The sequence below is a fragment of the Rhincodon typus genome, chromosome 5 (genome assembly GCF_021869965.1).
Source record: "Rhincodon typus isolate 14 chromosome 5, sRhiTyp1.1, whole genome shotgun sequence".
In the NCBI taxonomy this organism is placed as follows: Eukaryota; Metazoa; Chordata; class Chondrichthyes; order Orectolobiformes; family Rhincodontidae; genus Rhincodon; species Rhincodon typus.
The window spans coordinates 4,106,747-4,132,503 of record NC_063336.1 but is presented as its reverse complement, the minus strand read 5'-3'; the positions used below and the strand labels follow the sequence as shown (position 1 = coordinate 4,132,503).

The 25,757-nt window shown below is 43.1% G+C and overlaps 2 protein-coding genes across 2 annotated transcripts in view; both read right to left on the bottom strand.

Annotated features, from left to right (window-relative positions):
* The window catches only part of LOC109930964 (dynein axonemal heavy chain 8-like), a 2,199,840-nt gene that overhangs the window by 1,119,235 nt on the left and 1,054,848 nt on the right, over nucleotides 1-25,757 (bottom strand). The window lies entirely within an intron of this gene.
* The window catches only part of LOC109918465 (dynein axonemal heavy chain 8-like), an 876,900-nt gene that overhangs the window by 17,977 nt on the left and 833,166 nt on the right, over nucleotides 1-25,757 (bottom strand). The window contains exons 64-67 of the mRNA XM_048596621.1: nucleotides 22,679-22,780; nucleotides 19,837-19,997; nucleotides 15,918-16,074; nucleotides 8,720-8,872 (exon numbers count right to left, since the gene is read on the bottom strand). Coding sequence (XP_048452578.1) covers nucleotides 8,720-8,872; nucleotides 15,918-16,074; nucleotides 19,837-19,997; nucleotides 22,679-22,780 — 573 coding nt within the window. The remainder of the gene's footprint in view (nucleotides 1-8,719; nucleotides 8,873-15,917; nucleotides 16,075-19,836; nucleotides 19,998-22,678; nucleotides 22,781-25,757) is intronic.

Below are 25,757 nucleotides of genomic sequence, written 5' to 3'. Positions count from 1 at the left end.
TTTCAAATCATAGAATCATGCAGTACAGAAGAAGACCTTCAGTCCATTGGGTCAGTACTGCCAAGTTATGCTAAATCTACATGAGTCCAACTTTGCAGCAATAGTCACAGCCTTGAATGTTGGGACAATTCAAGTGCTCATCCAAGTACTTTTAAAAAGTTTTAAGGTTACCCACCTAAACTACCCTTCTGGGCAGTGCATTCCAGATTCCCATCACCATCTAGGTGAAAACATTTTTTCTCAAATCCCCTCTCAACCTTCTGCCTCCCAGCTTAAAATTAAGCCCCTTGTTCCTAACCTTGAGTAGAGGAAGCAGCTGCTTTCTATCCACCATGTCCATGCCCCTCACAATCTTATCACCTCTTTTAGATCCTCTCTCAACTTTCTCTGCTCCAAAGTAAACAACCCAAGATTATGGATCGTCTCTTTGTAGCTAAAGCATTCCATCCAAGACAACATCCCAGTGAATCTCTTCTGCTCCCCCTTCAGTACAATTACATGGCCATACTGCACACAGTATTCTATCTGTGCTAAACCAAAGTCCTGTATGTCTCCAACATAATCTCCTTGCTTTTATAATCTATGGTTCGACTGATAAAGGCATGTGTCTCATATGCCATTTAACTACACAATTAACCTGCCCTGCCACCTTCAGGGATTTCTGAAGAAGCACTTCAAGTTACCTCTGTTTCTCTGAGCTTCGTAGTATCCTGCATTCCTTGTCTTGATACTTCTTCCAAAGTGCATCACCTCACATTTATCAGGGTTAAGTTCAGCTGACCAATCTGTTTATATCCTCCTGTAACTAAAACCATCTTCCTCATTGTCAACCACCTGACAAATCTTCATATCACCCAAAATATTGCATAACATCTTTCTACGTTTCATTTACATTGTTTATACGTATCATGAACAATAAAGGACCCAGCACTTATGCTTGTGGTGTGCTGGCCTCCAGTCGTACAAACTGATATCTACCACCACCCTCTGTCTCTTAGCAAATTTTGGATCTAACTTGCCAGATTACCATGAGTTTTTAATTTCTTTTTCAGTCTCCTATGTGGAACACCATACCCCACCTTTTCATGGCACCTTCCCATGTAACAGCAGAAGGTACATAACCTATCCCTTCACCTCATCCCTGCTTACCGTCTGAGGGCCTAAACAGTCCTTCCAGGTGAAGCAGCACCCAAAGTGGCCTATTCTACATCAGAGAAACCAAACGCAGACTGGTGACTGTTTGCAGACCACCTCCAGTATATGCACAAACATGACCCTGACCTTCCTGTAGCTGGTCATTTTAACACAGCATCCTGCTCGCATGCCCATTTGTCTGTCCTTGGCATGCTGCAGTGCTGGAGTGAAACACAGCGCTAACTGGGGGAACAACATCTCATCTTCAGTCTAGGCACTTTACAGCCTTCTGGACCTATTATTCGATTCAACACCTTCAGATTGTGAACACACTCCCATTTCTTCCCTTTCTTTTAGTTTTACTTGTTGCATTCTCTGTCACCATGTTTTCTCTCCCATCCCCTACCCCAGTGGGACTGTCTATTCTTTGCAGTCTGGCAGATAGATATATCAGTGTTCTGCATTCTCACATTCCAATCACTTAACGTGCACTATCAGCACCCTTGCTCCCCCAGCACTCCACACCCATCCCCCTAGTATTGCATAAATGCTGGCGCCTCCACATGTCAGCTCTGAAGAGAGTTATCTCGACTCGAAACATTAGCTTGCTGTCTCTCCATGGATGCTGCCTGGTCCATTGTGATTGCCAGTATTTTTTGTTTTTAGTACAGATTCCAGCATCTGCAGTCATTTATTCCTTTAAACCTTGTCAAAGGCCTTGCTGAAATCCATACAAGCTGTATCTACGGCACTATCCTCATCTATATGCTTTATCACCTCCTTAAAAACTTCCACCAGATGTTAGGCATGCCCTCCATCTGATAGAGCCATGCTGACGATTCTGATCAAACCTTGTGTCTCTAAATGGAGATTAATATTCTCCTTGAAAATTTTCTCCAACAGTTTCCCTCTCACTGATGTGAGACTTTCATTTCTGTAATTCCTTGGCTTACATCTACCACCTTTCTTGAAAAGTAGAATCACATTAGCTGTCCTCCTGCCCTCTGGCACCTCTGCTGTGGCCAGAAAGAAATTAACAATTGAGTCATTTCCTGCATTGTCTCCCAAAGCACAAGTCCACAAAATATCCAATACCCCCTTACTTTCTTTGTCAATCTGCTCGAGAACGTCACAATTCCTCTTCCTGAATTCTGCACCTACAAGCCCCTTCTCCTAAGTGAAGTAATAATTTAACATTCTACTAAAGTCCTCTGATTCCATACATCAATTTCCCCCTTGGTCCCTAATGGGCCCTGTGCTTTCCCTGGTTATTCTCTTTTTCCTAACAAACATGTAGCAAATCTTGGGATTCTTCCTAATCTTGTCCTTCAGTGTGTTTTTCATTTTTGCTCTCCTAATTATTTTCTTCAGTTCCTAATGCACATTCTATACTCCTTTGGGGCACCAGTTGATTTGTTCCCTTTGGATCAGTTATACACTTCACTTTTCCTCTTTATCCAATTCTGAATATTCATAGACATTCAGGGATCTCTGGGCTAGTTGCTCCTACATTTCAACTTAAAGGAAATATGTTGGGCCTATAATCTCCCCAATTCTCTTTTTAATCTTTCACACTGTTCTGCTGTAGATTTACCCTCAAGTAGCTGTTCTCAGTCTACTTTGACCAGATTCTGCCTTATTTTAATAAAATCTGCTTTTCCACAACTGAAATCTCAGTTTACAGACCACCTTTTGCCTTTTCCATAACAGACTCATGACACATGGGCAATTAAGTCTTTGTGCAGAATGATGTTCAAGGCAAGTTTTTTACACAGAGGGTGGTTGGTGCCTGGAACTCGCTGCTGGAGGAGGTAGTGGAAGCAGATACTATAGTGACTTTTAAAGGGCGTCTTGACAAATATATGAACAGGATGGAAATAGGGGGATATGGTCCCTGGAAGGGTAGGGGGTTTTAGTTGTGACGGGCAGCGTGTCGGTGCAGGCTTGGAGGGCTGAAGGGTCTGTTCCTTTACTGTAATTTTCTTTGTTCTTTGTTCTTTGAATATTCTGAATTAAAGGGGTTAATTGCAGCAAAGCTGTGTTTTAAACAGACAGCTAAGCCTGAATGTAACAAGGAACAGGGAAGCTACTTCTGATAAGAAAGCAAGTTACAGACTTGAGGTCTCCAGAAATATAATCAATGTTGATGATGAAATAATCTATTGAATCATCAATAATGCTGCACCACAAACTTGAAAGAGTGAAAATTGTATAAGAATCCAACACCAGAACGAGTCAGTAGCAGCACTTTGAAGAACATCACTGCACAAGGATTGAACCCTGGACACTTCCAGAGATAGACAATGTTGGTGAAATTCTGGCCATATTCCAACATTAACTGGGTGTGTGTGTGGGATTTAACTTGCTTAATTGAGGGGTCTTGTTTTGGTTGCTACATGTAATTAGGTTTAAAATCATTGTTTCAGTACTTGATTGTTTGTGAGATTTCCTAAGAAGCAATCAAATTAGAGCTAAAGACAACAAGGTGCAGGCCCGAAACGTCAGCCTCTCTGCTCCTATGATGCTGCTTGGCCTGCTGTGTTCATCCAGCCCTGCACCTTGTTGTCTCGGATTCTCCAGCATCTGCAGTTCCTACTATCTCTGATTCAAAATTAGAGCTAACTTGTGTTGATTTACCCGCAACAATTGATGTCTCTGGTTGAGCTTTAAAGTGACTTTAAATTGCTCCAAAGTCAAACTTACCAGCCTTTTGTTCTTAGAAATCCTGCTTGAGCCTAAATTAAGAAGGCAACTGCCCCACATGACTGCCAGGAATTCAAGTGGGTTGATGAGGATAGAGGTAATAAATTTTCAGATTTAATTGGAGCATTTACATTTTTCTTTCCATTGAATTTGGCCTTGGAACTTAGCTTGAAAACATGGCAGACAATCAATCTGAACGGGAGAACTGAGTAACGGAATAGTTGAATAAGAAATTGAAGAAATGGATAGAGTCTTGGCAATCTTGTGATGTTACTAGTCCTGGGGCACTGGATCATTTGTTAAAGTCAGTTAGGAAGTCTGTGGGAAAGTGCATACGTAAAGAAGGTGGGCTGATGGGAATTTTTTGTCTTTTTGCAGAATCTTGGTACATGAAAGTATATGTTAAAGCAGAGAAATGCTAAGATAAGTGAATTGAAGTCAGAAAATGCAGAACTAAAATAGAGACTTAATACCCTAGAGGTGGTCAGTTAGGAAACAGCTGTTTTCTAGTCAGAAAACACACAGTTAAAGGGAAAGGTTAAATCCCTAGAGACTGCCAATCAGAAGAAGATAGTTTACCTCTCAAATCCTTAGAATCCCTACAGTATGGAAACAGGCCATTTGGCCCAACAAGTTGACACGACACATCCCACTCAAACTCACTCCCCCACACTATCCCTATAACCCTGCATTTCCCTTGGTCAACCCTCATAACCGAAAACATCCCTGGACACTATGGGCAATTTAGCATGGCCAATCCACCTAACCTGCACATCTTTGGACTGTAGGAGGAAACTGGAGCACCCAAAGGAAATCCAAGCAGACACGGGAGAATGTGCAAACAGACAGTCGCCTGTGAGTGGAATCGAACCCAGGTCCCTAGTACTGTGAGACAGCAATGCTGAGCCAACATTCTACCCTTTTTTTCAAACGATCAAAGTCAATTTGAGACAGTAAACAGAAATGCTGGAAAGGCACAGAAGTAGTTTGAAGAGTCAGATATTAACACTTAGGAATGGGAAAGTAAATGTAAGGATCTCCAGACATCAGTTAAAGTATCATACCAAGCAGAGGATGAGCAACAAGTGCAGAATGCTGATCATTCTAAATACCAAAAGGAAATTGATGCCTTGAAGTCACAGCTTTTCAGCCAGAGAGGGTTACTCTGTGTTTTGGGACCTGTACGGAGATTAGGGGATGAAAGGAATAGTTCTGATTGGGGATTGGTTGAAGATGAAGCTGGATATTATTCAGTTCAGGGCAGGGAATGTGACTATAATCCTGACCCCACATCCCCACTGCCATACCCAGATAAATGTTCCATGTATCTACCTATACCAATTTGCTACAAGCCCAAGGTAAAGATAAAGACTTAATGAAAATCAAAGGGGCAGAATGTGTGAATGTCATTTTGCTCCAAGGAAACATAAAAACACAGGAAAATTTGATTATAGAACAAATTTAAAGGCATTGTATCTTAATACATTTGGCATTTGGAATAAGGTACACAAACTGATGGTGCTAAGTGAGGTAAATAAATATGACCGCATAGCCATTAGGGAAACATAGTTACAAGGAAGTCAAAACTGGAAAGTTAACATTCAAGGATATTTGATCAATCAGAAAGACAGGATAGATGGAAAAGGTGGGGTAGCACTGATAATAAGAAATGAAATAAAGACAGCTGTGAGAGATGATCCACGCTTAGAGTCCATTTGGGGAGATAAAAAACAGTAAGGGAAAGAAGAGATAGTAGGAACTGCCGATGCTGGCGTCTGAGATAACAAGGTGTGAAACTGGATGAACACAGCAGGCCAGGCAGCATGAGAGGAGCAGGAAAGCTGACATTTCGGGTCTGGACCCTTCTCAGAAATGGGGGAGGGGAAGGGGTCTCTGAAATAAATAGAGAGAAGGGGAGGTGGTGATAGAAGGTGGATAGTGGAGCAGACAGGTGGGAGAGAAGACAGACAGGCCAAGGATGCGGGGATGAAGCTAGTAAAGGAGAGTGTAGGTAGGAAGTGGGGATGAGGGTTGGTCAGTGAGGTGGGAGGAGCGGATAGATGGGAGAGAAGACGGACAGGTCAAGGAGCCGGGGACGAGAGGGAGGGCTGGTCTTAGGATGAGGTCAGAGGTGGGGAGATTTTGAAGCTCATAAAGTCCACATTGAGACCATTGGGTTGTAGGGTTCCAAGGCAGAATATGAGATGCTGTTCCTCCAGTTTTCGGGTGGCATCGTTATGACATTGGAGGAGGCCCAGGATGGACATGTCGTCCAGGGAGTGGGAGGGGGAGTTGAAGACACTGGTAGTAGTCGTGTACAGACCCCCAGACAGTAGTCATTCCATAGGAACGGTGATACATCAACAAATAATAGGAGCATATAAAAAGAATAGAGCAAAAATTATCAGTGACTTTAATCTTAATGTTGATTTGATTAATCAAATTGGAAAAGGTAGCTATGACAACAAATTCACAGAGACCATTCAGGGTAGTTTCCCAGAGCTAACCAGGGAGCAGGTTGTCTTGGATCTGGTAATGGGTAATGTGGAAAGTTTAATAAATGACCTCGGATTAAAAGATCCCCTACAAAGTAGAGATCACAACATGATACAACTTAATATTAAATTCAAGAATGAGAACCCTGGGTTGGAAACAACTGTGCTTAACTTCAGAAAAGGAATTACACTGAAATGAGGATAGAGTTAGCTAACGTGTACTAAGCAGCTAGATTAGCAAGAATGACAGTAAGTAAGCAATGCCTGACATCATAGGAGGTAATTCATAGCTCTGAGCAAAAATACATCCCAGTAAGGACAAAAGATCCCGAGAGAGGAATAAACCAACTATGGCTATACCACAGAATTAAGAAGAATATTAAGTTTGAAAGAAAAAATATATAAGGAGGCAAAGGTCAGTGATAACTCTGAAGACTGGGATAATTCAGAATCCAGCAAAGGAGAACTAAAGAGATGATAAAGAATGAGAAAATAAATTACAAGGGCAAACTATTGAGGAATATAAAAAATGAAAGCAAGAGCTTCTTTAAATACATAAAAAGAAAGAGAGAGGTCAAAGCGAACATAGGCCCCTTAGAAAATGACCTTGGGGGAGATGGGTATTGGGAAGAAGGAAATGGTAGAGGTACAAAACAGATGTTTTGTATCAGTCTTAATGGTCGAACCTACTTTGAACATTCCATTAATACTAAATACTGGGGAGGAATTAAGTGCCCTCACCATCACTAGAGAAGTAGCATTAGACAACTTAATGGGGTCAAAGGCGAATAAGTCCCCTAGCCCTAATGGCTTGCAACATAGGATCCTAAAAGAAGTTGGCACAGAGATAGTGGATGCATTGGTTGTAATTTTCCAATAATCCTTGGATTCTGGAGAAATACTGGAGTATTGGAAAACTGCTTATGTGATTCCCCTATTCAAAAAGGGATGGAGGCAAAAGGTGGATAACTATAGGCCAATTAGCTAAACATTTATTCTTAGAAAAGTGTTGAATCAATTATTAAGGAAGTAATGGCAGAACATTTGGAAAATCATAATCTAATCAAGCAGAGTCGCCATGGCTTTATGAAAGGAAAATTGTGTCTGACCAATTTGAGTTTTTTGAGGAAGTCTCAGCCAGAGTGAATAGAGGGGAAACCAGTAAATGTGTTGTATTTAGACTTCCAGAAGACTTTTAACAATATACTTCACAAAATGTTAATACACAAATTAAAAGCCCATGGTGTTGGAGGTGGTTTATTGAGAATTGCCTCATTGGCAGGAACTAGCAAGTAGGGATAAGGGTTCTTTTTCAGGTTGGCGACCTGTGACCAGTGGGTTTCCTCAGTGATCAGTGATGGGACTGCAATTGCTTATAATATATATTAATGATTTGGAGGAAGGAAGTAAATGAACTGTGGCCAAATTTCCAGATGACACAAAAGTAGATGGAGAGACAGATTGCAAGAGGGATAGAAACAGCTTACAGAGAGATATTGACAGGTTAAGTAAGGAGGCAAAAATTCAGCAAATGGAGTAAAATGTGGAAAAATGTTCATTTTGGAAGTGTGGGCAAAAGAGCAGAATATAATTTAAATAGATAAAAGCTGCAATACAAAGGAACTTCAGAATACTTGTACATGAAACACAGGAAGCTCACATACAGTTGCAGCAGGTAATCAGGAACATTAATTGAATGTTGGCCCTTATTTCAAGGAGGGAAGTAGGGAAATCTTACTGCAACTGTATAAGGTGTTGGTGAAACCGCATCTGGAATACTGTGAGCAGTTTTGGTTTCTCTGTTTGAGAAACAAAATTGTTTCTCTGGAAGCAATTCAGAGAAGGTCCACTGGGATGATCTCTGCTATGGAGGAATTGGCTTATGAGCAAAGGTTAAATAGGTTTGGACTGTTATTATTGGAATTTAGAAGAAGGAGAGGTGATCTCATTGAAACATATAGAATTCTTAAGAGTCTTATCAGGGTAAATGAAAGTATAGGGAAAGAAGACATAAACTCAGAATAAAGGGGCATCAATTTAAGACTGACATGAGGAAGAATTTCTTTTCTCTAAAAGTTGTGAGTATTTTGAATTCCTGCTCCAGAAAATTGTGGGGGCAGAGTCCTTATATATAAGGTCTAAATAGATAGGTTTTTGACCACTAGGGGAATCGAGGCTTATGGGGAAATGGCAGGAACGTGGATGTAAAGTGTGTCAGATCAGCAATGTTCCTATTGGATGGCACAGCAGGCTCAGACAGGGGGATAGTTGAACAGTCTACTCCTGTTCCTATTTCTTCTTGTCTTAAGGAAACAACTTTCTTTAACATAGCCACATTTACAAATGGTTGGACTGGGCCTGCAATGAATTGTGAGCTGCATCTGCACCTCGCTCATGATGATGGTCCCTTCTATAGCCAACTTTAAGTCGTTCAGACAGTTCCGGAGCATTGTAATAACCCTCTGCATTCGATCAATTTCTTGGCGCAGAAAAATATTCATGGAATTCAAAATTCCCATCTTTATGAGGCGAGCTTTCACCTGTCAAAACAAACGGGTTCTTATTACTTAAAAAAAAAATTATGACCAAGACTATCTTTCTAAACGGTCTTTGTAAATGTTCTTGTCACAGCAGCTAAAAACCAACAGCAGTTTCAAAGTAAAGTTGAACGATACACTAAACATCCCTTGGATAAACTGGTCCCAAATTTTAGAATTTATGGGAAGAGTGCAGGGAATAAGTCAATTGTCTGGAAATGCATGGATACCAGAATGTGGAGGACCTGAATAATTTAGTTGCAGGTTTCGGTATATTTGTCTTTAGTTCCCCACCTAACAGTTAGTCAATAGGAAGTCTGAGCAAAAGTTCAGTGTGAAAGGGTTCAACTGGAAACTCTTGATGATCATCCAGGTCAAATGGAAGAGAAGAAGTTCCTCCCTCAAGGGTAAGATTGCCTTCCAAATAGATGTTACAAAGCCATTGTGAGCAGATTGCTGTCACAGTCAATGCCATCAGAATAACATCAAGAATCTGAATGCGGAAAGGTTCACTGTACTCATCCAAGTGGTTAAGGTTAGACAATGCATATTCACATTCTATATCTTTATGGAAGAATGACAAGCTTCACATACTGCTCTAGTCACAACTCTTCCCCACTCTATCCTTCATTTAGCTACTAGCTGACAATCAAATATAGGTTATACTCAACATAACAACAGTATACTCATTAGGGGAGCAGTTTGGGAACAGTGATCACAATTCAGTAAGCTTTAAGGTACTGATGGATAAGTGTAGCTGTCAAGCGAAGGCGCTAAATTGGGGGAAGGCTAATTACAATAATATTAGGCAGGAACTGAAGAATGTAGATTGGACACAGATGTTTGAGGGCAATTCAACATCTGGCATGTGGGAGGCTTTCAAGTGTAAGTTGACGGTAACACAGGGCCGGCACGTTCCTGCAGGGATGAAGGATAAGTATGGCAAGTTTAGGGAACCTTGGATAACGAGAGACATTGTGAGCCTAGTCAAAAAGAAAAAGGAAGCATTTGTCAAGGCTAGGAAGTTGGGAACACATGAAGTACGGGTAGAATACAAGGAAAGTTGAAAGAAACTTAAACAAGGAGTCAGGAGGGCTAAAAGGAGTCATGAGAAGTCATTCGCCAACTGGATTAAGGAAAATCCCAAGGCTTTTTACACATATATAAAGAGCAAGAGGGTAGCCAGGGAGAGAGTTGGCCCACTCAAGGACAGGGAAGGGAATTTGTGTGTGGATCCAGGAGAAATGGGCGAGGCATTAAATGAGTACTTTGCGTCAGTATTCACCATAGAGAAGGACATGGTGGATGATGAGTTGGGGGAAGGGTGTGTAGATAGTTTGGGTCATGTTGAGATCCAAAGGGAGGAGGTATTGGGGGTCTTGAAAAACATTAAGGTAGACAAGTCCTCAGGGCCTGATGGGATATACCCCAGAATACTGAGGGAGGCAAGGGAGGAAATTGCTGGGGCATTGAGAGAAATCTTTGTATCCTCATTGGCCACAGGGGAGGTCCCAGAGGATTGGAGAATGGCCAACGTTGTTCCTTTGTTTAAGAAGGATGGCAGGGATAATCCAGCTAATTACAGGCCAGTGAGCCTTACTTCAGTGGTAGGGAAATTATTGGAGAGGATTCTTTGAGACAGGATTTACTCCCACTTGGAAATAACTGGGCGTGTTAGCGAGAGGCAACGTGGTTTCGTGAAGGGGAGGTCGTGTCTCACTAACTTGGTTGAGTTTTTTGAGGAAGTGACGAAGATGATCGATGAGGATAGGGTAGTGGATGTTGTCTACACGGATTTCAGTAAGGTCTTTGACAAGGTCCCTCATGGCAGACTGATACAGAAGGTAAAGTCGCATGGGTTCAGAGGTGAGCTTGCAAGATGGATAAAAAACTGGCTCAGTCATTGAGAACAGAGGGTAGGAGTGGAAGGATGCGTTTCTGAATGGAGGGCTATGACTAGTGGCGTTCCTCAGGGATCAGTGTTGAGACCTTTGCTGTTTGTAATATATATGAATGATTTGGAGGAAAATGTAACTGGTCTGATTAGTAAGTTTGCTGATGACACAAAGGTTGGTGGAATTGCAGATAGCGATGAGGACCATCAGAGGATACAGCAGGATATAGCTCGGTTGGTGACTTGGGCAGAGAGATGGCAGATGGAGTTTAATCCAGAAAAAATGTGAGGTAATGCATTTTGGAAGGTCTAATCCAAATGGAAAATATACAGTAAATGGCAGAACCCTTACGAGTACTGATAGGCAGAGGGATCTGGGTGTACAGGTACACAGGTCACTGAAAGTGGAAACGCAGGTGGAAAAGGTAGTTAACAAGGCAAATGGCATGTTTGCCTTCATCGGCTGGGGCACTGAGTTTAAAAATTGGAGGGTAATGTTGTAGCTTTATAGAACCTTGGTTAGGCCGCATTTGGAATATTGTGTTCAATTCTGGCTGCCACACTACCAGAAGGATGTGATGGTTTTAGAGAGGGTACAAAAAGATTTACCAGGATGTTGCCTGGTATGGAGGGCATTAGCTATGAGGAGAGGTTGGAGAAACTTGATTTGTTCTCACTGGAATGACGGAGAATGAGGGCGACCTGATAGAGGTCTACAAGATTGTGAAGGGCATGGACAGACTGGACAGTCAGAAGTTTTTTCCCAGGGTGGAAGAGTCAGTTCCCAGGATTCATAGGTTTAAGGCTGATATACGAAGCACGTTTTTTACACAGAGGGTGATAGGTGCCTGGAACTCGCTGCCGGGGAGGTAGTGGAAGCAGATACTACAGTGACTTTTAAAGGGCGTCTTGACAAATACATGAATAGGATGGGAATAGAGGGATAAGGTCCTCAGAAGGGTAGGGGGTTTTAGTTGTGAGGGGCAGCATGTCGGTGCAGGCTTGGAGGGCCGAAGGGCCTGTTCCTGTACTGTAATTTTCTTTGTTCTTGGTTCAATCAAAGGAAAACTTACAAAACAAACTCTTCTCATAAAGTACAAAAAGTTGTTCCCCTTTACACTGGTATTCTTGTGAATATCTTGGTGAGTACCATGTAAAATGCTTCAAGGAAATGTCTTTTCTCAATACTTGAGGACAGTTTATTTATTGATACAAAGCAAGCATCTTAAAGACGATCCCTTAAGAACTTTTATACTCGTTCATGGAATAGAGGCATTGCTAGCTTGGCCATAACGTTTTCCTCATTCTTAATTCCATTGGAGAAGGTGGTCGTGAACTGCCTTCTTGAAGTGTTGCAGTCCTTCGTGCATTGTAGCACTCATAGAATTGTTAGGAAGGGAGTTCCAGGATTTTTAGTTAGAAACAGTGAAGGAGTAGTGATATAATTCAAAGTCAGAATGGTCTATGTTTTATAGGGGAACTTGCAGGTATTAGTGTGGGGGCTATGCACCTGCTGCTCTTGTCCTTCTAAATGGTGGAGGTTGTGAATTTGAAAGGTTATTTTGGAAGGAACCTCAGTGAATTAATGTGGTGCAACTAGTCGATGGCAGACATGACTGCTACTATGCGTTGTGGATGAAAGGAGTGAGGGTTGAAGATGATGGATTAGGTGCCAATCAGTTAGGCTTCTTCCTCCTGAATAGTGTCTCAATTCTTGAATATTGTTGCAGCTGCATTCATCCAAGTATGTGGACCGTATTCCATTACATTCCTGACCTGTGCCTTGTAGATGATGAACAAGCTTTGGAGAGATAGGTAGTGAGTTACTCGCTATGGAATTCTGAGTCTTTGACTGCTCTTGTAGCCGCAGCATATATGTGGCTAGTTCAGTTCAAGTCAGTGGTAGCATCACAATGTTGATAATGAGGGGTTCAATGATGACAATGACATTGAACATCAGGAACTGGCTGCTAGATTCACTCTTGTTTGAGATAGTCAGTGCCTGGTACACATGTGGTGTGTGCATTAGTTTTCACATATCAGCCCAAACCTGAACCCTGCTTCATACGGATATGCTTCAGTGTCTGAGGAGGCGTGAATGGGCTGAATGTTGGGCAATTATTAGTAACATCCTCACCTCTGACCTTATGGTCATTGAAGCAGTATCTCAAGTATTTGAACCAAGGACATTACCTTGAGAAACTCCTGCACAGGCATTCTGAGATACTCAGCTCGTAAAAATAGCAACAACCAGTCATATTGGACTCGAAACACTATTGGTCTCTCTCCACAGATGCTGCCATGCCTTTTGAGTTTCTCTAGCACTTTCTATTTTTATTTCCAATCTCCGGTATTCACAGTACTTTGTTTTTATTATGACAACCATATGCCTCTGTACCATGTATGACTCTAACTGGCAAAGTATTTTTCCCCTGATTCTTAGTGGCTCAATTTTTGCTTTGGCTGTTTGTTGACATGTTCAATCAAATGCTGAGTCTTAGTGTCAAGGGCTGTCTTCTCACCTCTGGAATGCAGCCCTTTTATCCATGTTTGGATTAAGAATCTAACGAGGTTAGGAGCCAAGTGACTCTTGCAGGACCCAAATTGTGCATAAATGAGTACATTACTTATTTGTAAGTGCTGCTTGATAGCACTGTCAACAGCCTTTTCCATCACATAGTTGATGATCGAGGGTAGACTGGAGGCCAGTAGTTCGCTGGGGTGAATTTGCTCTGCCTTTCTTGCACAGGATGTAACTGGGCAATTTTTCACACTGTCAGATAAATGCTAGTATGGGAACAACTCTGCTGGAACTGCTTGGCTTGGGGTACAGCACATTCTATAGCATAAATCTTCAGCATTATTGCCTGAATATTGTCAGAGCCCATAGCCTTTGCAGTTTTCAGTGTCTTCAGGTCTTTGTTGATATTGACATGGAAATGATTAAAACTAGCTGAAGACAAGCATTTGTTATTGCAGTGGCCCCTGGAAGAGGTCTGCATGAAGATGGCTGTGAATACTGCAGCTTCGTCATTATGCTGGTTCTAGCTGGTTGACATAGCTCCTTTTCAGAGTGGCAGGCAGTGACAAATGGGGTATTTGAGATAACAAGGTGTAGAGCTGGATGAACGCAGCAGGTCAAGCAGCATCAGAGGAACAGGAAAGCTGACGTTTCGGGTCAAGACGCTTCTTCTGAAGAAGGGTCTCGACCCGAAACGTCAGCTTTCCTGCTCCTCTGATGCTGCCTGTCCTGCTGTGTTCATCCAGCTGTACACCTTGTTATCTCAGATTCTCCGGCATCTTCAGTTCCTGCTATCTCTGTAACAATTGGGGTATTGCAGGGTTCAGTGCTAGGACCCTAGCTGTTCACAATATACATTAACGATTTGAACAAAGGAATTGAACGCAATATCTATAAATTTTCACATAACACTAAGCTGGGTGGCAGTGTGTGCTGTGTGCTGCTAAAAGATTGCAGGATGACTAGGACAGGCTGGCTGAGTGGGCAAATATCTGGCAAATGCAAAATAATGTGGATAAATGTGAGGTTATCCATGTTGGTTGCAAAAATGTGAAGGCAGATTATTATCTGAATGGTGGCAGTTTAGGAAAAGGTGAGGTGCAATGAGACCTGGGTGTCATGGTGTAATAGTTGCTGAAGGTTGACATGCAGGTGCAGTAGGCGGTGAGGAAAGCCAGTGGCGTACTGGCCTTCATAGCGAGAGGATTTGAGTATCAGAGTAAGGATGTCTTGCTGCAGTTATACAGAGCCTTGGTGAGGCCATACCTTGAGTATTGTGTGCAGTTTGGTCTCCTAGTCTGAGGAAGGACATTCTTGCTAATGAAGGAGTCCAGTGAAGGTTCACCAGACTGATTCCCAGATGGCAGGACTGACATATGAGGAAAGACTGGGTCAACTGGGCTTGTACTCACTGGAATTAAGAAGAATGAGGGGGATCTCATAGAAACACATACAACCATGACTGGACCGGATAGATGTGGGAAAAATGTTCCCAATGTTGGGGAAGTCCAGAACTAGGGATCAAAGCCTAAGAATAAGGGGTAAGCCATTCAGGACTGAGATGAGGAAGAATTTCTTCACTCAGAGATTTGTGGAATTGCAGAATTCTCTCTCACAGGAAGCTGTTGGGCCATGTTTATTAGATATATTCAAAAGGGAGCTGGGCGTGGCCCTTGCGGATAAAGGGATCAAGGGGTATGGAGAGAAAGTGGGAATGGGATACTGAAATTGCACGGTCATACTGAATGGTGGTGCAGGCTTGAAGAGTTGAATGGCCTACTCCTGCAACTATTTTCTCTGTTTCTCTGCAACTAGTCTTGTTTTGTAGCTTCACCAGGGTTTTTTAAATTCACTCGTGGGATGTGGGCATCCCTGGCTGCATCAGGATTTATTGCCATCCCTAGCTGCCAACGAGAAGGTAGTGGGGAGCTGCCTTCTTAAACTGCTGCAGTCCATGTGATGTAGGTTGACCAGCAATGGCATTATGGGGGGATCTCCAGGATTTTGACTCAGTGACAGTGAAGGAATGGTAATATATTTCTAAGTCAGGATGGTGAGTCACTTGGAGGACAACTTGATTTCCTGGCCTGATGGCCATGGTAGAATGGGATATAGTCCAGGTCATGAGTTTATAGATTGTGATTGAATACAATCTGCTGCTGCTGATGGTACACAGTGTCTCATAGAAGTCCAGTTTTCAGTTGCCAGGTATGTCTTCATGAACCACTATGTAGCTTTGCTTACGTTATTCCTTGTAGTGAAAGAAACTGGGCACTGATGTTGTAATATTGAAAGATTCAACAGATATCTGTTATAAGTAGCATTATACAGATATATTACATTTACAGGTAGATCAGTGTCTGGTTCTTACATTAATCAATAAGTTATATAGAACAACATGATTCTTGCAGCATGTCATGCTTCAAGTGACCTGATAGGAGCATGATGGAGTCAGATCTTTTTATCCTCAAGTCATATAGTGTGATGATGTAATGAAGGATTTCTGACATATTGTCTGTGAGACATGACACAGCACTTACCTCGCAATACCAAAGACATTGGCTTTGAGAGGCCAAATATGGATGGAGCTCAGCGTCCCTTGTGATGCCTACTAACCTAGTAAATTAAAGTACCTCATGTGCCAAGTAATCAGGGGGTAGCTTTAGCAGCATACTGTCAGCCAGTTTAAAGACAGTGGCTTCTCGAGTCTCTCCTGCTCCTCCAGCACTTTCTTTTGGCTGAATATTGGTGATGGTGTTGAGAATTTCAGCCGCAGTATTACTCTGGTACCTGAAGAGAAAGATAAAAATACATGCAGATCTTGTTTTAAGACTAAGGAATCCATTATCACATAGCAACCTGGAAGCTTTAGGCTTTCTAGATTACTGCAAATGTGGCTAAACTACCTTTATTCTCTTGTGGGTTGCTCTGATGGTTTAATTGGATAAGTCAGTGAGTAAATAAATCAGATAAGAAATTCACAAGTTTGATGTAAAATGAAATACTGTGAATTTTGGAACTGTCAAATAAAAACAGGAATGCTGGAAATATTGTAAAGAGAAACAAAATTAACATTTCAGGTTCCTGGCTTTTAACAGAGCATCACTGATTAGGCTCATCTGAAAATGTGGAGAGGATATCAGTGGACAACTTGCATCCATTGAACTGAACATCAGAAAGAAGTCAACAACTTTAGACAGAAAGCAGAGATGGGCAAAAAGAACTTCAGAAAATAATCACGTGTAAATCAAGCTGAAGAAGGATCTCAACCTGAAACATTAACTTTCCTGCTTCTCTGATGCTGCCTGACCTGCTGTGTTCCTCCAGCTCCACACTGTGTTGTATCAGACATCCTGTTCACTCTGAGAGTTGGCTCTGAGGGAGCTGGCTCAGTATCAAGGATTCTCCATGTGTAAATCAAGGGTGACTTGGTGATGGGAGGCCGGCCTCTGTGAAGTTATTTCAGTGGTGACGAGAGTGGGATTATACCGTTGAAAGATAAAGTGCGGGCAATCAAAGGTGCCCCAACTCCTATATCAGTGCCGGAGCTCAGATCTTTTCTTGGGCTGGTAAATTATTACAGAAAGTTCATACGTGACCTGGCCTCCATCATGGCAACTTTGCATCAACCCTTAAAAAAAATTAATCCTGGAAATGATTTCAGAGATAGTAGGAACTGCAGATGCTGGAGAATCTGAGATAACAAGGTGTAGAGCTGGATGAACACAGCAGGCTGCTCCTCTGATGCTGCTTGGCCTGCTGTGTTCATCCAGCTCTACACCTTGTTATCTCTAACCCTGGAAATGGTTGTATTGTCAAGCCACAGCCTTCAGGGAAGTGAAGGAAAAGCTATCATTCTTTAAGGTGCTGGCACACTATGATCCCAAGCGAGATCTGATATTGACATGTGATGGCCACCCCATAAGGCATCAGGATAGTATCAGCTCATGGGTATCCCAATGAACCGGAACACCTAATAGCATATGCATCCAGGACTTTGGCCAATCCATAGCATAAATATGAAGGAAGGTTTGGCTATCATATTTGGAGTCAGGAAGTTCTATCAATACCTTTATGGATGTAAATTTGTAATAATAAAGGACTATATTGCCTACAGCCTTGGTAGTCTGAAAACACCTGATGTTGCCTGATTTTGTAAGCTAAGCAGACTCAGGCCTGGTTAGTAGTTGGATAGGAGACCACCTAGGAATACCAGGTGCAGTGGCTCAATGGTTAGCACTGCTGCCTCACAGTATGAGGGACCCAGGTTGAATTTAACCTCAGGTGACTGTTTAAGTGAAGTTTGCATGTTCTCCCTGTGTTTGCATGGGTTTCGCCCGGGTGCTCTGGTTTCCACCCACAGTTCAAAGATGTACAGGTTAGATGAATTGGCCATGCTAAATTGCTAACAGTTCCAGGGAAAGTTGGCTAGTCATTGGAAATGTGAGGTTACATGGTTAAGGTAGGGAGGTGGATTTAGGTAGGATGCTCTTCGGATGGTCAGTGTGGATTGAATGGCCTGCTTTCACACTGTGAAGATTCTATGATTAACTCTTCCTAGATCCTCTTAAAGAGGACAAGGAGTGCCGCCCGTAGCTTCAGGTCAAATTTAGCGAGTAGCAAATGTGGATGCATTAAGCTGTCTCCCACTGGAAGGGTCTGGAATGGTTTTAAATTTTCTGGACACACTTCCAGTCACAGCTGACAATATTAGGCTTTGGATGCAGAAAGATCTGGTCCTGTCAAAACTGAAACAGCTGGTGGTGATGGGGGAACCAAAGGGCCGTCACAACCAGAATTGAAACCATTCTGGACCAGGAGAGACCAGATGACAATAGAGGATGGCATATTATTATGGGGACCGAGAGTGATTGTCCCGAGCAAAGGTTGCTGCCATATACTGGCTAAACTCCACCAGTGTCATTCAGCGGTTTCCAAAATGAATATGCTGGTGAGATGTTATGTCTGGTGGCCGGGACAGGATGCAAACATGGCTGTGTTGGTAGAGCAGTGCTCAGAGTGCCAACAAGGTCAAAAACTATTGCCAACAGAATGTCCGGGTAAACCCTGGACTCATTTACATGTTGACTATGCAGGTCCTTTCATGGGCTCAATGTTCTTAGTCATTGTGGATGCCCACTCAAAATGGCTGAACATGTGGAGAGTTCATTCATCAAACATGGGATGACAATAGAAATACTGTGCACATCTTTTGCAATACACAGGTTCCCAGAAGTGTTGGGCAGACAACAGGCTATTGTTTACCAGCTGGGAATTTGAGTATTTCCTAAAGTCAAATGAGATTCGATACATAAGGTTTGGGGGAAAGAGCAGTTCAAACGTTGAAGGCAGGCTTAAAGAAACAGTCTACAACTTCACTTGATACCAAACTTTCCCCATTCCCATTTGGTTATAGGACCACCCCTCATGCAACTATAGGGATAGCTCCAGCAGAGTGGCTAATGGGGAGAAGACTCCATATCAGGTAAATCTGATCTTCCCAGATAGAGGGGAAGGAGGCTGAAACAGAATCAGCAATACCAATGCCAGACTGAAGACCCTGCTAAGCGAGAGAGATAGTTCACTGCAGGGGACGACGTTTGGTGTTGGAACCATGGATATGGCCCTGCACATGTAAGAAACATTGTTGACACGAGGTCAGGTCCAGTGACTTATGAAGTTCAGGTGGGCATGACAGTCCTGAACAAGCACATGAACCATATGAAAGCTGCAAACTCACAAACGGTGCGGGAGCAAAATGTGCCCGGCTCCTTGAATACCTTTATGACTGTTCTGGAACCAGTGGGTTCGCCCTCTCCATTAAGAATTGACGATTCCTTGGAATCTGAGATTGACACGGCAGATGTTTCCATCTAGATGCCTTTGCTGCCTGAAGAAGAGAATTAATTTCTTGCGAGATGCTCCAGCCGTCTGTGCATTAGACAGTGCCCATATCAGAGGCAGAGTTGGAGGAACATGACCTGGTGCAAAAATGCCCCAGGAGGAGCTGCAAAAAACCCACCTGGTCTATGTCCTTGGACTCAGACAGGGAGGGATGGTGTGATTGTAACGAGGTCAGCCAGGTGGATCTCATAGAATATGATTTCCCTGATTGGACCAGATTAACAGCCCCAATCAGGGAACCCTGGCTGTCAGATATAAACAGGGGTGTCAGACATCCTGTTCACCCTGAGAGCTGGATCAGTGTCAAGGCTCTCCATGTGTAAATAAAGGGTGACTTGGTGATGGAATACAGACCTCTGTGGAGTTATTTCATAGTGGAACAGTCTCAGTGTGTGGCTGCTAAGCTGGCAGCACTCTGATTAATGTGGAAAACAGAAAGAATGGGCCACTCCAACATTAGCCTGTCAATTGTTTGACAGGCTTCAATCCCAGTAGCAGGACTTCATGTGTCACCACAAGTTTCGACTCTACATCTCTGTTGTTCACTAAGGGATGTAGTCCGATTATTCCAGGGAATAGAGAACAAAAATAGGTGATCTTTACCGTGTCCTCAGGTATTAGGTGGGAGTTAATTCTGATCTTACTTACGTGATGTCAGCATTTGGGTGTAGTCCAAACACTTGAGGGGTGTCAACGGCAGGTAATGTCTGAATATACTCTAAATAGGACTCCACACTGGCACAGATTGGGATAATATAATCAGTGTAGAAACTGAACTTGGAATCAAACATCTTCTCATTGAACCACACCTATATAGCAAGTGTGCAAAAACAAAATCACATTGTATGTTTTTACACAAAAAAATATTCTTTTAGACTAAGTTATAGCTATTATACTGAATGTAGTTCAATTCATGTTATAAAAAATCAACAAAGTTATTTGAAAAAGGGTTAATATTAACATAGATGAGAAGAATTCAGAGATACAAGAAAAACAAAACAGAATAATTCAACAGACTTTAAAGAGTTGGCCAAGGACAGTAATTTTCCTATCTCCAAACTTTCTTTTTTAAAGAAGGAGCAAAGGTTATGAAAGAAATCTGTATTTACAATCTGAGTAAGATAACATTCTGCTATTTGGTTTGAGGAACATTATCTGTCCAACTTCAGAGCGTCTTCATTAATCCATTTTTCTGCACTATTTCCTAGGTGTGACAAATGTACTGTGTTGATGGGGAAACTTTTCTACTTCTTGAATTGAGTTACAGTCTCCTTCCATCCCGCCAAAGAAGAAAATTAACCAGCTCACATATGTTATCCAAATCTCTGAAGTAGGTGAGACTTGAATATAACCTTCTGGCTCAGAGCTGCAAACACAACTGTTGCATTCGAGCCAATGGAGTCATACAGCTGTACAGCACAGAAACAGACCCTTCGGTCCAACTAGTCCATGCCACCCATGTTCCCAAACTAAACTAGTCCCACCTGTCTGCCTTTGGCCCATATCTTTCCAAAACACTCCTATTCATATACTGATCCAAATGTCTTTTAAACCTTGCAACTGTACCTGCATCCACCACTTCCTCTGGCAGTTCATTCCACACACTAACCACTTTTTGTGTAAAACATTTGCCCATGTCATTTTTAAATCTGTCTCTCATCTGACCTTAAAAATATGGCCCCTACTTTTGAACATCTCCATCTTTGGGAAAAGACTTTTACTTATCTATGCCTTATCTATGGCCCTCATGATTTTATAAACTTCTGTAAGTTCACCCCTGAACCTCCTACGCTTCAGTGAGAAAAGTCCCAGCCTATCTTCTTATAACTCAAACTATCCATTCCCGGCAATATCCTGGTAAATCTTTTCTGAACACTCTCCAGTTTAATAATATCCTTCATACAACAGGGTAAGCAGAACTGCACACAGTACTCCAGAAGAGGCCTTACAAACGTCCTGTGCAACATGACATCCCAACTCCTACACTCAAAGATCAGGGTAAAGAAGACAAGCATGTTAAACACCTTCTTAACCATCCTGTATACCTATGATGCAAATTTCAAAGAATTATGTATCTGAACCTCTAACTCTGTCTGTTTTACAACCCTACCCAGAGCCTTACCATTAATTGTAAAAGTCCTGCGCTTATTTGTTTTACCAAAATGCAATATCTTGTATTCATCCAAATTATACTCCATTTGCCACTCCTCATCCTTTGTGCCCGATTGACCAACATGTCTTTGTAATCTTAGATAACCGTCTTCACTGTCCACTGTCCAACCAATTTTGGTGTCATCTGCAAATTTACTAACCATTGCCTCCTATATTCTCATCCATATCATTTATGTAAATAACAAACAAAAGTGGACCCAGTACTGATCCCTGTGGAACACCACTGGTAACAGGCTTCCAGTCCAAATAACAACCCTCTACCATCACCCTCTGTCACCTACCATAAAGCCAATTTTATGTCCAATTGGCAAGATCACCCTGAATCCCATGTGATCTGACTTTACTAATTAGTCTAACATGTGAAACCTTTACAAAGGCTGGTCCAAGTAAACAACATCTCCCACTCCGCCTCATCAAGCTTTTGATTCCTTTCTCAAAAAACTCATTCAGTTTAATGAGACGCATTAATCCAGCACATACAACAGAAATAATGAAAGTTATAATATTAATCAAACTGGAGGGTCTTGTCCCACCTGCCATGGAGGGTGTTAAATGCTCAATACTGTTACATTCTCCTATCAGACAGCTTTCTAACTTGCACCAATACAGGCTCCAAAACAGGGTTGATTTTTAATTTAGTTGTTCTCATTCTTTTTCATTGCAAATAGGTGCAAAAGATTTTAAGCACCAACCATGTTTAGCAAACTTTGAACTTTTGCACTAGTTTAAAAGTCATTTGGCTTAAAGTTGGTCACTAGCCCCTTATCCCAGGTTGAATTAAACACTTCAAGGAAAATGTAAAAATCAAGTTGAGTCTTACATACATGCAAGGACATGGAGGTATGTTGTAAATACTTTAAGAAAATACTGAGTGTTGTACTCCAAAATAACAGACAAATTGTTTATTTTAAAGTGCTTATTTGAAATTTCAAATGAGTTTAGTCCCAGACAGTGATTGACATTGTCATTAAAAGCAAAAGCATTTTCATGTTGAACCATTTTCAGCTATGCAAGCAAACTCTATAAAGTTAAATAAATTGAGTCTTTTTTTTAAGGAAATATTTTAATGGATAGCTTATGTTCAGCATTATACACAATTGTACACAAGGCACAGCTTATGTTCAGCATTATACAAATGAGATTGTGGAGGAAGATGAGAAAGTAAGTCGTTTCTTAAAGGAGCTACAACTTGGAGAGAAGGTTGTTCTATATTTTCAATTGCATCCAAAGTATAAACTCTATCATAAAATCTCCACATGCCCCAAAAACATCCACTTACACTTTGTAAAGACATTTCCTTGTAGAAGAATGGGATTACCTTGCAAAAACAGTTGAGGAGGCGTTTGTCATAATCGTCTGTGACTCGGCCTCCATACTGAACCTCTCCGAGCATGTAACGTATGGTATTCCACGACACTCCCTGAAGGAATCCAAGTGTGACAGAGAAAAATCTCACAAATGTATATTACATCTCACAACAAAATACAATATGCTTTGCTTGGATATGAAGGTAAGAGTTTGAAATAGACTTGTTAGAATCACCTTTTTTTTGGAAAACTAGGAGATTTGACAAGGGCAGGGGTTGAGTGGGGGTGATGGACAGAGAGGTTATCAAAAACCTTGGTTCTCACACCTTGGAATTGTCTGATGCTTCACTTATTGTTTATGAAATGTCGAGCGACACTTGCAGTAGAGATGCTCAGAGGGAGATGAGATCAATTTGTTACTTTTGCTAAAGAAGACAGTCGAAGGTGTTTAGTGTTGTGTATTGCTTAGAAACAGCTTTTGGATTTTTTTAGTTTCTGTTTGTATGCAAAGTGGTATAATTGAAAAGAGATCTCCAAGAAACCTGCAGTAAAGACAGATGTCTAACTGAGAAAAGAAAACCCATACAGTTGTGGAGAGGTTTCCAAGAGAGTAATGCACTCACTCACTCTCCTTGCCCTCTCTGTATAAATTAGGAAAAAGACTCTGATAAATGAGAGATAGGAGGAACTGCAGATGCTGGAGAATCCGAGACAACAAGGTGCAGGGCTGGATGAACACAGCAGGCCAAGCAGCATCATAGGAGCAGAGAGGCTGACGTTTCGGGCCGAGACCCTTCATCAGAAAAGGGGGAGGGGAAGGGGGTTCCGAAATAAATAGGGAGAGAGTGGGAGGCGGATAGAAGAGGGATAGAGGAGAGGATAGGTGGAGAGGAAACAAACAGGTCGAAGAGGCGGGAATGGAGCCAGTAAAGGTGAGTGTAGGTAGGGAGTTAGGAAGGGGATAGGTCAGTCCAGGGAGGACGGAGAGGTCAAGGGGACGGGATGAGGTTGGTCGGTAGGAAATGGAGGTGCGGCTTGAGGTGGGAGGAGGGGATAGGTGGGAGGAAGAACAGGTTAGGGAGGCAGGGACGAGCTGGACTGGTTTTGGGATGCGGTAGGGGGAGGGGAGATTTTGAAACTTGTGAAATCCACATTGATACCATTGGGCTGCAGGGTTCCAAAGCGGAATATGAGTTGCTGTTCCTGCAACCTTCGGGTGGCATCGTTGTGGCACTGCAGGAGGCCCAGGATGGACATGTCGTCTGAGGAGTGGGAGGGGGAGTTGAAATGGTTCGCGACTGGGAGGTGCAGTTGTTTATCGCGAACCGAGCGTAGGTGTTCTGCAAAGCGGTCCCCGAGTCTCTTCCACAAACCTGAATGCCCTGGTCGACCCATTGTCTCCGCCTGCTCCTGCCCCACCGAACTGATCTCCAACTATCTAGACTCCATTTTCTCCCCCTTGGTCCAGGAACTCCCTACCTATGTCCGTGACACCACCCACGCCCTCCACCTCCTCCAGAACTTCCAATTCCCCGGTCCCCAACACCTCATCTTTACCATGGACGTCCAGTCCCTCTACACCTGCATTCCCCATGCAGATGGCCTTAAGGCCCTCCGCTTCTTCCTGTCCCGCAGGCCCGACCAGTCCCCCTCCACTGACACCCTCATCCGCTTAGCCGAACTCGTCCTCACCCTCAACAACTTCTCTTTCAATTCCTCCCACTTCCTACAGACAAAGGGGGTAGCCATGGGTACCCGCATGGGCCCAAGCTACGCCTGCCTCTTTGTAGGCTACGTGGAACAATCCCTCTTCCGTACCTACACCGGCCCTAAACTCCACCTCTTCCTCCGTTACATTGATGACTGCATCGGCGCCGCCTCGTGCTCCCACGAGGAGCTCGAACAGTTCATACACTTCACTAACACCTTCCACCCCAACCTTAAGTTTACCTGGACCATCTCTAACACCTCTCTCACCTTCCTGGACCTCTCTGTCTCCATATCGGGCAACCACCTAGAAACCGATATTCATTTCAAGCCCACCGACTCCCACAGCTACCTAGAATACTCCTCCTCCCACCCACCTTCCTGCAAAAATGCTATCCTCTATTCCCAATTCCTTCACCTCCGCCGCATCTGCTCCCAGGATGAGGCATTCCACTCCCGTACATCTCAGTTGTCCTCGTTTTTCAAGGACCGTAACTTCCCCTCCTTGGTGGTCGAGAACGCCCTCAACCGTGTCTCCCACATCTCCCGCACCTCATCCCTCACACCCCGTCCACGCAATAAGAACCAAAAAAGAATCCCCCTCGTCCTCACGTACTACCCCACCAACCTCCGGATCCAACGCATCATCCTCCGACACTTCCGCCATCTGCAATCCGACCCCACCACCAAAGACATCTTTCCCTCCCCACCCTTATCTGCTTTCCGGAGGGACAACTCTCTCCGTGACTCCCTTGTCCGCTCCACACTCCCCTCCAGCTCCACCACACCCGGCACTTTTCCCTGCAACCGCAGGAAGTGCTACACCTGCCCCCATACTTCCTCCCTCACCCCCATCCCAGGCCCCAAGAAGACTTTCCACATCAAGCAGATGTTCACCTGCACATCTGCTAATGTGGTATACTGCATCCGCTGTACCCGGTGTGGCTTCCTCTACATCGGGGAAACCAAGCGGAGACTCGGGGACCGCTTTGCAGAACACCTACGCTCGGTTCGCAATAAACAACTGCACCTCCCAGTCGCGAACCATTTCAACTCCCCCTCCCACTCCTCAGACGACATGTCCATCCTGGGCCTCCTGCAGTGCCACAACGATGCCACCCGAAGGTTGCAGGAACAGCAACTCATATTCCGCTTTGGAACCCTGCAGCCCAATGGTATCAATGTGGATTTCACAAGTTTCAAAATCTCCCCTCCCCCTACCGCATCCCAAAACCAGTCCAGCTCGTCCCTGCCTCCCTAACCTGTTCTTCCTCCCACCTATCCCCTCCTCCCACCTCAAGCCGCACCTCCATCTCCTACCGACCAACCTCATCCTGCCCCCTTGACCTGTCCGTCCTCCCTGGACTGACCTATCCCCTTCCT